The sequence below is a fragment of the Bison bison genome, unplaced genomic scaffold, assembly GCF_000754665.1.
Source record: "Bison bison bison isolate TAMUID 2011002044 unplaced genomic scaffold, Bison_UMD1.0 scf7180017849866, whole genome shotgun sequence".
Lineage (NCBI taxonomy): Eukaryota > Metazoa > Chordata > Mammalia > Artiodactyla > Bovidae > Bison > Bison bison.
The window spans coordinates 220,653-233,791 of record NW_011480439.1 but is presented as its reverse complement, the minus strand read 5'-3'; the positions used below and the strand labels follow the sequence as shown (position 1 = coordinate 233,791).

Genomic DNA, 13,139 nt, shown 5'->3' with positions numbered 1-13,139 from the left:
AGGTTGGCAGCATCTGCCCCCCCAGCCAAGAGGCAGAGATGGGGGCAGATGCTGCCAACCTCACGAGGCAAACTGTACAACAGAGCCACAAGAGGAGCGACCGTGCTCAGAGGAGCGGGGGTGGGCGTGCTGCGGGACACGGGCACTGAGGGGAGGGCAGGCCTCGGGCGTCAGGCTGGCCCCCCTCTGGGTTTCAGACAGAGGAGCCTCCTCCCTCTGCAGGCGGTGCCTCAGCCTTCCCGCAGCTCTGAGCCCGAGTTCCCGCGCTGCGGCTTACCTCGAGAGTCATGACCATGAACTTCACAGTGTCCCTCTCTTTCTCAGGAGGAAGGTGCAAATGGCTGGGCAGCTTGGAGAACACCAGCAGGTACTGGGCCAGGGCCCGGGCCAGGGTGGTCAGAGTCCGATACAGTGCAGCATCCCCTGGAACAGAAGGCCCCGTGGGTGGACGAGCCCCCAGCAGAGCCCTGACCTTCCCTGCGAAGCTGACAGCGGCTGCAGACATGGCTCCCGGAACACACTGCACACACCCCGCCGTCCCGTGAGCCCAGGCCCCGTGTTCCCGAGGCTGAGACTGCGCTCCTCGGGGCCCGGAGCCTGGGCCACGCCAAAGCATGGCAAAGCGGGACACACAGCAAGGACACTCGGAGCCAGGGCCCAGGGCGGGCCCCCGGCTGCCTCTACATGCCACAGAGTGCTGGCCCGCAGCCTTCACTGTGCCTTCACTCGGCGCAAGGCCTGGCACCGGCTCTGCAGCATTTTATAAAAGTAAGAGGAGCTTTCAGTGTACTTACCAAAGAGGTCATCCAGCTTGCTCCAGTAGGCGCTGGGTTGCGTGGGCAGGAACGGCTGGAAAGCTTCGTGGACGGCGGGAAGCTGCTGGACCACAACAGTCACGCGGTCCAGAGTTGCCGTGCGAGCTGCTTCAAAAAGGGGGCTCTCCTGGCCCCCCGAGATCTCACGCATGCCCAGGCCTAGGCACGGCGCCAACAGGCTCAGGTTGAACTCCTGAATCGGGGCATTAGAGGTTGAACAACGACTGTGACACGTGTCCAGTCAGGCAAGAGACACACAGCAGAGAGCAGAACACAGACATTCGGAGACGGCAGATAAGCACGGCGTCAGAGACTCGCGAACAAGTACCTGCTCCCGCTTCTGTCACAGATAACCGACCGCCCCCATCCTACATCCGACCAATGAGGTATGTTTCTGGACTCTACTAGTTCCTTCAAGTTTTATTTATTTTGGCAGAGCCACAAGGCATGTGTGATCTCAGCTCCCCAACCAAGGATGGAACCCAAGCCCCCGAGTGGAAGCGCAGAGTCCTAACCATTGGACAGCCAGGGAAGTCCTGGTACTTTAATTCTAAAGAAATGTTTCTGCCTTCATATTTATCTGAAGTCAAAAATTTAATATGATGGAATTTTAACTGATACAGATACAAAATCAAGCTGATGTGCCACGCAGGAAATCAGTGGAACACCAAACGTCCCCAGTGTCTGAAAAAAAAAAGTGATGTTTCAAAAGCAGGTGAAAGAAATCACAGCAGGCATAGAAATGTGGCAAGTTTGATTGGAAAAACAGCACTCATTCGATAATGCTTCAATTTGTATTGTGCTCTGCCAGCTTTTGAAAGCCATTTAAGGATCTTTCCAGCAGATCTTTAGTTAACATTCAGAAAAGCGTGTCATCACCAGTGACCAAAACTGAGCCCTCTGGTACAGCCATTAATGCTGAGCCTTTCTTTAAAGCTGGTAAAAGTCTAATTCGCAAATTTGGAAAATTCAATAAATCGGTTATTAAGTAAGCTTATCATTTACCAGCAAATCAGCTTTCACTGAATGGCTCTTAAAATGATTTTAGCAAACTGATGCTCCTGTTCTTTTTCCACGGAGCTTTTATTTTCACACTGATGGAGGGTCAGTGCTTGGGAACACGCGGCTGCGTGGTTGCACCGAGGCTCTCCGTGTCACACCTGGACTGTCCCCTGGGCCTACGTCACTCCCACTTGGTCTACTCAAGGCAGCACCACGACACCTAAAGGTTTATCAGCCGCTGGTCCCAGGAGGTCTGAGAAGGGACCCGCCAGGGCTGTGGCCAGCTCCACACAGCAGCCTGCAGGCTGCCTCATGAGGCGGGGGCCTCCCTGCATGCACTGCATGCAGGGAGGGGCTTCCTAGTTTCCAGAACATCATCACAGAGTCTACTCCATCACGCACCGCAACACCACGCTGCTGCTGCCTGTCAGGGGCGCGAGACAAGCAGATCTCACTGCAAGTCAAGGGAGCCTGCTTCTTTCAGGTTCCCAGGGGGTGCCAGTGGCAAGGAATCCACCTGCCAACACAGGAGACGCAAGAGATGCAAGTTTGATCCCCGGGTTGGCAAGATCCCCTGGAGAAGGGAATGGCAACCCACTGCAGTATTCTTGCCTGGAGAATTCCATGGACAGAGGAGCCAGGCGGGCTACAGTCCATGGGGTCTCAAAGAGTCGGACACAACTGAGCGACTAACACTTATAATTGATTTCCTTTAACTGCGTGAAAGGGTGAGCTAAACACAGGAGGCTGAGGTCACACGCTGCATCAGGTTCCCTGCCTTTAAGGCACAAAGGTGAGGGGCGCACACTGCAAGCAGGTCATGCCACAGTGGAGCAGGGCAGGCCCGCGCGAGCGGTGAAAGCGACGCAGACCCCACGTCCCTAGCCCCGTACCGAGTGCATCATGAAGGCGCCCAGGTCGCCCGCGGGGATCCGGCTCACCAGCTCTGCGCCTTCCAGCAGGGCAGAGTCTGACCGAGTCCAGCACTGGGCCTTCACCAGCTGCACGTACCAGTCCTGGACAGAAGGGAAGGAGACGGCAGGCTGCAGCCGCGCGGGCTCTCGGGGCTGCAAGCTGACCGTCAGCCTGTCTCCGCGTTGCCTGACCCTCACGCCCATGGCCTGGCCCAAGCACACTGGGCCATCCCTGGGCCACGACCAACCCTCAGTGAGACCAGATGCTGGCCGTCACCACCCCGCGGGCCCTCCTATGGGAGAGGCCATGAGGGCAGTGATGCGGACTTGTGACCTGTCCACACCGCCTCCCCTCATCCGCTGAAGGCGCCGCTGTGCCTGAGCCTCAGCCGTGCCCTGAGGGCAGCGGGCCCACCTCTGTCCGCCCTGCTGGGCACTGTGCCCATCGCCTCTGGGCGTCTGCTCTGCTCCCTCTCCCCAGGGCCAGCGCCGTGGAAGTGAGGACAAGTCACGCCTGAGAACTGCGGCCCAGGCCTCACTAGCCTCTGCTCGGGATGCTGGATTCTGGGGTCCAATGACATATTTAAACTGAACTCGCTCCCAGAAAGGACAGCAGCAAGGCTCTGCCAGGGCTCTGAACGAGCCCCAGCTCTGAGGTGAGTGGTTCCCAACCCAGGACAAGGTGCCAGGGCCCACAGGTCGGGGGTGGATATGTGCAGATCAGCAGGCCTAAGCAGAGGAGACAACTCGGGTGGGTGGGCCACAGACACCGTGTTCCGATTCTCCATCGACCACCCGACCCTCGGCCCCTGCTAAAAGCCAGGGCTGCATTGCACGGCCCTGTCACCGATGCAACTGTACCCACCGCGGGCAAGAATCAGGGCAGGCTGAGGGCCCTCGGGGGCTGCACTGGGTGCCGGGAGGACCTGGCACCTGAGCCACCCCATGGCCCAGGCGGACAGCAGTCCTCAGCAACCCAAGGGCCGGGGTGTCAACACGCAGACACTTACTTTGTCAGGATTCACTGCCTCCAGTGCCAGGGGCCCATCCCCGTCCAGGGGGTGGGACGTGACGGGGGGCGTGGGGCCATGCGACCCCGGTGCGGTGGCGAGACGAAGCCTGTCCAGCAGGGAGTAGAGCCTCTGGTGTCTGGAAGGCAATCACACGCGGGTTAGAAGCCACACAGGCTCTTCCAGCGAGATGAGACGTGCCTGAGACTGTGCAGAGCTGCTCCTCCTCGACACTCACACAGGTCACGGCGCAGAGTCAGGCCTAGCTGACGGGCAGCCTCCAGAGACGCGGCCCGTCAGCATTCTCCAGGAGCCTTGCTCACCGGACAGCGCCGCAGGGACACACAGCGTGAGCGCCACTCGGCGCTGCTCGGGGACCCACGTGGACCAGGTAAGACCCCAGGGCACAGATCCACTCAGTCTCCGCATAATACACAGTTTATACCCATCTACATTCACTTCATAAACGAATCACCTCATCTGGCACAGGGTATTTTTATTCTTCCTCATCTAGGGACGAAAAAAGAAAGTCTGACCTCCCATCACTTGTTTTGAGAACAGAGTTCTGATGCAGACTACAATGTCAGCCACTCCACGTGCTGACAGGTCACCTGAGGCCACACACTGCCCAGGAAGTCCTGTCCCTCTGAGTTAGACCATCAACTGCTACTCCTGAGACTGCAGTCACAGCACACTGACCCAGCACAGGAGAGAAGGTAAAGCTCCCTTTTATTCTGCAGTGATGGAAATACACTCACGTCATAGGCATCAGGATTTCAGATAAAGGCCTCTAAGGCTCTGCAGACAAAAGGAGGTGATAGATTGCTATGGAGCGAGAACACTGACGAGCTGCAGACACACTTCTGGGTAACGTGTCTCAGCTCTGCTGTCTCACTCACTGATCGGATCACAGGTTTCGATCCTAAGACAGAGCTGATCACTGGTACTGCCACTCAGAGCAGACAGTAAGCGAGAGCTATGCCAATGCGCACCCTTCTCAGCCACGGGCACTAACGCGGCAGAGCGGGTCTGCACTCTGCACACAGAGACCGGGTAATTTTGAAGGCTCTCTCGAGGCCCATCTGCCACCTAGAATGCACGTCCCTCTCTTGTCCTGTGAGGCTATGCCCTTGTGAACCCTTGTCTCCGCACCTGCGGTGAGAAGCCCGGCCATGCGTTACCTCTGTGCTAACCCGCTGCTCTGCAGGTGCTCCTGGATCCGGATCAGCTCCTCCGCCGGCAGCTGGGCCGTGCTGCTCTAGAGGAGACAAGACCACGTCAGTGTGTGTGACGCACAGGAGGTCAGAGGCACTGCGCTCATCTACAGAACACGAGAGCTGCGTCCGGCTCCTGGGAGCAGAGGCGGACCGTAAGCACAGGAAGCACAAGAGTGGGACACACAAAAAGGACCGACGCATCCGTGCTGCACACGTCGCTCGGGGCCGTGAAGACGACGCCTGCGGAGGAGGAGCCGGCCCAGAGCTTCACCTGCCCTGCCAAGTTTCCAGTAAAAATCAACGCGCAATGTTATCTCCTAGTACCTGTAAATTTGCGGCCAAAAGCATTTCCACCCGGCGACAAGCAAGGGTGTCGACCATGCGAGCCAGCACACGGAACGGCGTGCACAAAAGCTTGTCCACGTACAGCATCAGCACGGCACCCGACTGGCTCAGGTGGATCCCTTCCAGGCACTGGAGCGTTCTCTTCAGCATGGTGGGCTGCAGAGTGAGAAAGGAGAGAGATGAGGGCAGCGGGTTTGCCCAGTGGAAAGAATAGGTTAAAAAACCAATGGGGGCTTCCCCGGTAGCTCAGGGGTAAAGAATCCACCTGTCAATGCAGGAGACATGGGTTCGATCCCTGATCCGGGAGGATCCCACACGCAGTTGAGCAACAAAGCCTGTGCACCAAAACTCTGGGGCCTCTGCTCTGGAGCCCGGGGGCTGCAACCACTGCACCCCGCACGCCCCGGGCCCGCGTCCCACAGCAAGAGAAGCCAAAAATGTCAATGCTCCATTCTTCAGGCAGAGAAAACGCGCATCAGCCGGCACCCAGGAGACTTACAGTTGAAAGATTTTCACAGCGAGACTGAATTGCCTGGATGAAAAGGCCACTGGCAGCGGAATTCCGATGGATGGCGCTGATGAAGTCCTGCACCGGAGGCTCGTGGGACAGGTTGATCAGGTCTTGAATGTGGTTCACGATGAGCCATGTCAAGTGCTCCGAATCATGCAGGTTCTGGCACTGAGGACAAAGCCAGCAATGAGAGGCCACCGTCCAGTGGACACACACGGCGACGCCACAGAAGAGGCCAGGACAGGCAGGGAGGAGAGAGCCGGTTCCAGACTGCAGCCCTCACTGAAAACGCCTAGCGTCTGGACAGCGGTACTGACGAGGTCGAAACACACTTCACAGAGCCTGACCCCCGCCACCCCAGCCCCAACAACCACACATCGTGGCCGTGACATTCCATCAGGCCCCAGGGACGTGCACCCCAGCAGCTCGGCCCCCAGGGCTGAGGACGTGGGGCGCCCAGGGCAGTGGCGGCCGCGTGAGACTCCAGGGCAGGCGGCACTCCAGCCAGAGCGCACCTGCATCCCCTGCCCCGGGCCGCGGTCCGGCCTCCTGACGGGAGCTCTCCAACTACTCTTGCTCCAACTTTGTGACAAGTCAGTGGAAAAAAAGAATTCCCTGTTAACTGTCACAGTTTTGATAGTTTCTGAATTTAAAATATGAATGATTCCTACATATCCGATGAACCTTAAGGGAAGATATTTCACATAAGATTTATAAGGAGATAAAAAATACACATTTTAAAATATGTATGTTGCCTTTTCATTATAATTCCTGATCCTAGGCAGAAATTGTTAAAACAAGATACATTTTCTGCCATCGGGTTAATGATTAATACTTTTCATGTGGGATAATTTGATACTATTAACATAAAATAAATACTTTTCCTACTGTTCTGTGAAAACATCATTATATAATTATAACAAATTACTTTAAAAAGTGGAACAAGATAGAAAAACTACTTCAACAACAAGAATGTAAAGCAATGTGTAAGTATTAACAAACTGCCATCATGGCAGGAAGAAGCTCTGCAGAGGGCGGAGGGGAGCGCGTCATGTCTGCCCCGAGGCGGGCGGTATTCCCGTCCACGCGGAGAAAGGATCAAACGTCAACGAGGTGGAACATTGGGTCCTCTCTGAGTTGTTACCAATAAGGTTTAATTTTCTTCTGTTTACTTATTTGGCTTTTGCAAATTTTCTGTGTTAAACAAGAGATGACTGTAATTTTATGGTAAAAAAATACTAAAAGAGTCATATTTTAAAAGAATGTCATTCAAACAGGAATCTATTTAAAACGCGGCAATCAACTTCTGAAAACCTTTTCCACAGATTTAAACAGATTTAGTCAGAACCTCACTCAGATTTGTAGTTCCTTCCCATTAGTACTGTCACTGAAGACGACAAAGGCACCCAGCGCTGCAAGTGGCCTGAGCAAGTGATGGCTGACCCAGCCTTCTGCAGACGAACCTCAACTCCTGGGACCAGATCCGAGTCTGACTTCCCATTATAGTTAGGAGCAGGATTCAAATTTAGTTTTTCACTGGCGGAACTGGCGGGAGGGCGGAAGTCAGTCTGGAGCGGCATCAGCCGCGTGAACCCTGACCCCGCCACCGCCGGCATTCGCACACTTACGACGTAGTCGCAGAAGAGAATGAGGGCGCCTCTCCGCACGATCTCTCTGTTGCACATCCCCAGCTTGGAAGCCACGTCCAGATCCTCGTCCTCTCCAGACGTCTCCGGACTCAGCGACTTCGTGCTGGACAGGCTGCGTCTTCTAGAAGGAGCAACAGAAGCTCTGACGGCGTTTCTGAGGCGGCAGGGGCTTATTTTCAAAACACTGAAGACACTTATTGCTCTGTCCCAGTTCTAAAGCAGTCCGTTTACTTTAAATACGGCCATACCAGAATGATGTAAGAGCCACTCTCAGTGATCTACTCCTGAGCTATGGGATGAAGCACACGTGGAAAACTAAAGAAAAGAGGAGACTTAACAGGCAGGAAACTAAGCTGCTTGACTGGAAGGCCAACTCCACCCTGAAGTGCTCTTACCTCATCAGCGGCATCTGATCTCACAGCTACAGCCTCTGGAAGGCCCTGAAAGCTGTCAGGAGCCAGAGGAAAACCTCCCCATGCCCACGTTTCAGTCTTCAGTTGCCAGCCTAAACACACCTGCAGTGCCCATGTTATCATGGAAACCCCGACTAAAAGCTTTTCTGCAAAATTAATTCTTCACCAGCGAAGGTTATTTCAGTTCACGTTTACTTCTTACCTCATCGTAATTCCCATTACAAACAGGTGGGGTATGCTCAGCTCTGCTCCTTATTTGGGGGACTGCATCGTCACAGGCTTGTCATTTGCCTATGATAAGGCATACGAACTAAGGCATAGGCTTATCATATACCTATGATGAGGCATAAATGATTACGAACTCTGAGATTCTCAATTCTGGCCACCACTCAATTCTGGCCAATTCTCAATTCTGGCCACCATGCAGCAGTTGCCATGCTCGCAAACTGACTCGAGGGTCAGTAAGATAAGGCCCTCGCCTCATCAGCCAAGGCTTAGCAGAGATGGAGACGACATCAGGACTAGAATATTCTGAAATGTGTCAACTTTTCCTACCAACATCTCAGTATTTGAACGAGAACTGGCATAAAAAAATTCTACAGGTAAAAAAAAAAAAAGAAAACTTTACCATTTCTGTTTTTGAACGAGTGAATGGATAAGTGGACGTGCACACAACGCGAAACAAGGCAGCAATCACAAGAAGCTAATTCTGATGTGTGCAACACAGTGAATGAACCTTAAATACACTGAGCTAAGTGACAGAAGCCAGACTCAGAGGGCACAGACCGCGGGCTTCCGTTCACAAGGCATTCTGCAATAGGCTACATGCAGAGACAGAAGACGGAGTGTGGTTACCAAGGGCACGTGGGGGACAGGTGACGGCTCTGGACACGGGAGTGCCTGTCGTGATGGCACTGTCCCAAACCTTGCTTGTGGTGGGCGACCTGACCTCACTGGGCACAGAAGAGCATGTTCACCGCACCGCAAATTATATGTCAACAGAAACCCTTCCTTACTCAGTCAGCCCTCCTGCCAGCCCCAACATGACCTGCATTCCAGCTGTAACTCTGTGTTCCGCCACGGTACAGCCGTAAGGAAAAGAGCCTCTGAAGGTGGAGCAGAGAATGTGCAATTCAAATATTAGCAGTGAACACAGAGAAGGTCCAATGTCAACCCAAATTTGGTCCCAGTTTGTCGGAGGGCAAGCGCCCAAGACAGATGCTGCCAGCTACTGATAGTGAACGATCTTCCCAAATAAAAGGTGACTGCATATGCAGGACCTTAACAGCCCACCTGACAGCAGAAAGCAAAGGATAAGTCCATGACGATGCAGTCCCCCAAATAAGGAGCAGAGCAGAGCAGACCCCACTGTGGCAGCCGTGGTACTTCCAGGACGCACGGCCTGGGGGCCCGGGCTCGTCTGAGAGCCGGCGTGTGCTGGGCTGTGTACAGAGCCTCGGTGACAATCTGATGAAGCAGTGCTATATCTGCAGAGGATATGTGTAAAAAAAATAATGGCTTGTACTACTCTGTACCCCAAACTCTAGTGATTCACTTTCATCTTTTGGAAACGGACACGCGTCACAACAGCCAGACAAGGACACACCAGAAAGGAAAATCACACGGCAATATCCTGATTAAGACAGATGCAACACCCTCGACAAGGTACAGCAAACCGAACGCAGCAGGACATTAGAGAGGCCCCATATCACGACAAGTGGCATTTACCTAGGGATGCCAAGGATGGTTCAACATCTGTAAATCGACCAATACATCATGTTAACAAAATGAAAAATTAAAAAATGATCATCTCAACAAGAAGCACTTAACAAAGTTCAACATTTATTTATGATAAAAAAAAAAAAAACTCTCAGTAAAATGGGTCCAGAGAGACCATTCATCAACATAATAAAGGCCATATATGGCAAGCCTGCAGCTAACGTCATAGTCAATGGTGAAGAGCTGAAAGCTCTTCCTCTAAGACCAGGAATAAGACAAGGGTGCCCGCTCCCACAATCTTTACTCAACACAGTATTGGACGTCCCAGCCATAACAATTAAGCAAGAAACAGAGAGAAAAGGCATCAAGTCAGAACGAAGTCTGGCTTCCACTGCCTGCACGTGGCGTGACAGTGCATGCAGAAGCCCTGAGGCGCCCACTCAGAACCCGTCAGAAGCAACAATGAGCTCAGTAAAGCTTCAGCATACAGAATCAACACAGTAAGTCCCCCACGTACGAGTGAGTTCTGTTCTAAGGGTGCATCCTAAGTCCAACAAAATTGGCCTAAGCACTCAACTAACACAATCAGCTCTGGAAGCCCACTGTACTGCAATAGGCTTATAAATACCCTTCACACAAATAACACATGAAAAAACATACCAAAAACAAAGAAATCCTACAGTACAGTGCCTTGAAAAGTCGAGTACAACCACTGACACACGGGGGTTGGCCCTGAGTGAACAAGCAAGAAAAATGACTGGAGAGGGAGGTGGGTGGGAGACAGTAGGGCGGAAGGATCGTCAGCAAGAGGAGACAGAGGGCGGATGGAGTTTCACTCATCCTGATGTGGATGGCACAGGCTCCAGTTCCTTGCTGGATTCAATTGTATCTACTCTCTTAAAAAAAAAAAACGATCCGCTGATGTCTGGGTAGTAGCTTTTCTCCTCTCATCGCAGACGATATCCTGGTCTTGAAATAAAGACCCTATACCACCGGACCCTACACAGTAGTGTACGGTACCCTAAAGCACAGCCGTCTGTGGACAACGCACGCAGGCGACACTGTATGCCAGACACGTGGGCCTTGCATGACTGGACACGTGAACACACATTTGCATCTCTGAAAGCTCACAACTCCAAGGCCTGTATGTAGGGGACTTACTGTATACAGAAATCTGCGGCATTTTTATACACCAATAACAAACAGAAATTAATGAAGCCCCATTAACAATTTCATCAAAAATAATAAAATAGGAATAAATTTAACCAAGGAGGTGAAGCTTTGAGACACTGATGAAAGAAGCTAAAGAAGACACAAACGAGAGGAAAGACATTCCTTGCTCATGGATCAGCAGAATTAATACTGTTAGAGCGCTTCCCAGGCAGCTCAGAGGAAAGAACCCACCTGCAAGGCAGGAGATGCAGGTTCAAGCCCTAAGTTGGAAATATCCCCTGGAAAAAGAAATGGCAACCCACTCCAGTATTCCTGCCTGGGAAACCCCATGGACAGAGAGCCTGGAGGACTACAGTCCATGGGGGTCCCACAGAGTTGGACACAACTGAATGACTAAACAACAACAACAACATTGTTAAAATGCCCATAACATACAAAGCAATCTATCAATTCATTGCAATCCCTATCCACATTCCAGTGGCACTTTTCACAGAACTTGACAAAAAATTCCAAAATTCACACAGAACCTGTAAAAGACTCTGAAGAGCCAACACAAGCTTGAGAAAGAGAACAAACCTGGAGGTATCACGCTCCCCGATTTCAAACCACGCTCCATACCTACAGCAGGCAAAGCACTACGGCACTGACCTAGACCCAGAGACCAGTGAACAGCAGCCAGAGCACCGAGAAGTGAACGCACACTACTGCGACAGTGAAGCTATAACAGGTGAAAATAAACAAGCGGGGGATCACGTATGCACACGTGTGTTAACCTGTGACCGCACGCAAGTTACTTTACCTCTCTGGGGAAAGAAGCCTCCTCATCTGTAATATGCATGCAGTCCTAGGGGTTTTAATGACTTAGTATAACAGGAAGCCCTTAGAACAACACCTGGCACTTGGTGCTATGTGCGTGAAAGGACTCTGCTGCTGCAGCGTCAGGGTAATTAAATCACTAACTCACGTTAGTGCTGGGAGTACAATGAGGGCCCTTGTGGGGTAACATTCTCAAGGGAGAGAGAGATGGAAACCAAATTGTCACTCAAATAAACATCAAATTACAGTTTCAACACATGCCAGAAAAAAGAGGCAAAGGCTGGAGTGAGAGCAGATAGTGTGAGATTTCACCAATCAAAGAGAAATCAAGAAGCGTTCCTGAGGAAGCGATGACTGAGCTAAGAACCCAGGATGGACGGCCTTCCTGTATCTGCTGATATATGGAGAGAAATCAGGAAAATTTAAGTTCGATTGTAAAAATCTGGCAAAAACTAAATCAGTATCACAAACCTGAGGTCTGTGCCTCAAAGCCCATCCGCTCTCACCAACTCTAGATAATGCTCTGTATCATAAGAGTGGCCCACACCCTTCGACCTCTCACCCGGAAACTCTCTCGTGTCCCCATTTCCTATTACTCTGCTTCCCTCCAGAGCAGACCTACCCTGACCACTGTTTGGAGCTGCTCTCTAAAGGCCCTCGCCCATCTTTTTTCTTCACTTCTATTTTGAAAATTTTCAAGCCAACAGAAAAACTAAAAGAATAACTCAATTAACAGTCACATACTCTTCAGCTAGATTCAACTACTAGTAAGTCGCCACGTTTGTGCTCAGGCACACACGCACACACACACACTCACTCTAGACATGCACACACTCTACACATACACATATAGTTTTGGGGGCCTGCACCATTTAAGAGTCATCTGCAGGTCAAGAGACTGTACCCCTAAATGCCTCGGCAGGTGTCTCCCCTAAAAGCTGCTTATAACCAAAAGCACAGCAACGAGGGCTTGTTCCAAGGGCCACGCCCACTGTTGGACCTGACAGCCGGATACTCAGGAATTGGGGTGCCAGCCTCTGGTGTTCTTGCCTTCGCCCCAGGACGAGTCTGGGGAGCCTCACCACGTCCTCCCTGTCATACCAGGCAGGACTAGGTGGGGCGGGGCCTGAGCTAGCTGTGAGGACCCGCAGGTGCTAGGCAGGTGGACAGAAGGGAGACAGCACCCACCACGGGGCCTCGGTGTGCAGAGCAGGCCCCTCAGACCAGACACTGGCAGCCCCAGGAGCCGGGCAGAAATGCAGAGTCCCGGGCCCTACTCTCTGGGTGAACTGAATCCGATCTGAACGAGCCCCACAGGCGATTCACATGCACAGTGAAGAAGCTCTCAAGGAAGAGACTCTGACTTTCCGTTCCTGACTTTCACGGCACTGAAGCCACCATGGCGAGCTTAAACTGTCCTCTAAGCAGATTAGACGCTCACTGCTCTGCTCCCCCAGCTCGCCGTGAGCACGTGGAGGGCCGGAAACACTGACTCCTCCTCCGCACACCCAACCGCACAAAGCACCGAGCGGACCAGCACCTGCGAGCGCGGCAC

General features: G+C 52.6%; 1 protein-coding gene across 1 annotated transcript in view; it reads right to left on the bottom strand.

Annotated features, from left to right (window-relative positions):
- HTT (huntingtin) overlaps positions 1 to 13,139 on the bottom strand; it is a 113,987-nt gene that overhangs the window by 19,742 nt on the left and 81,106 nt on the right. The window contains 8 exon segments of the mRNA XM_010848065.1: positions 278 to 423; positions 795 to 1,008; positions 2,711 to 2,833; positions 3,742 to 3,880; positions 4,923 to 4,999; positions 5,283 to 5,459; positions 5,803 to 5,982; positions 7,443 to 7,584. Coding sequence (XP_010846367.1) covers positions 278 to 423; positions 795 to 1,008; positions 2,711 to 2,833; positions 3,742 to 3,880; positions 4,923 to 4,999; positions 5,283 to 5,459; positions 5,803 to 5,982; positions 7,443 to 7,584 — 1,198 coding nt within the window.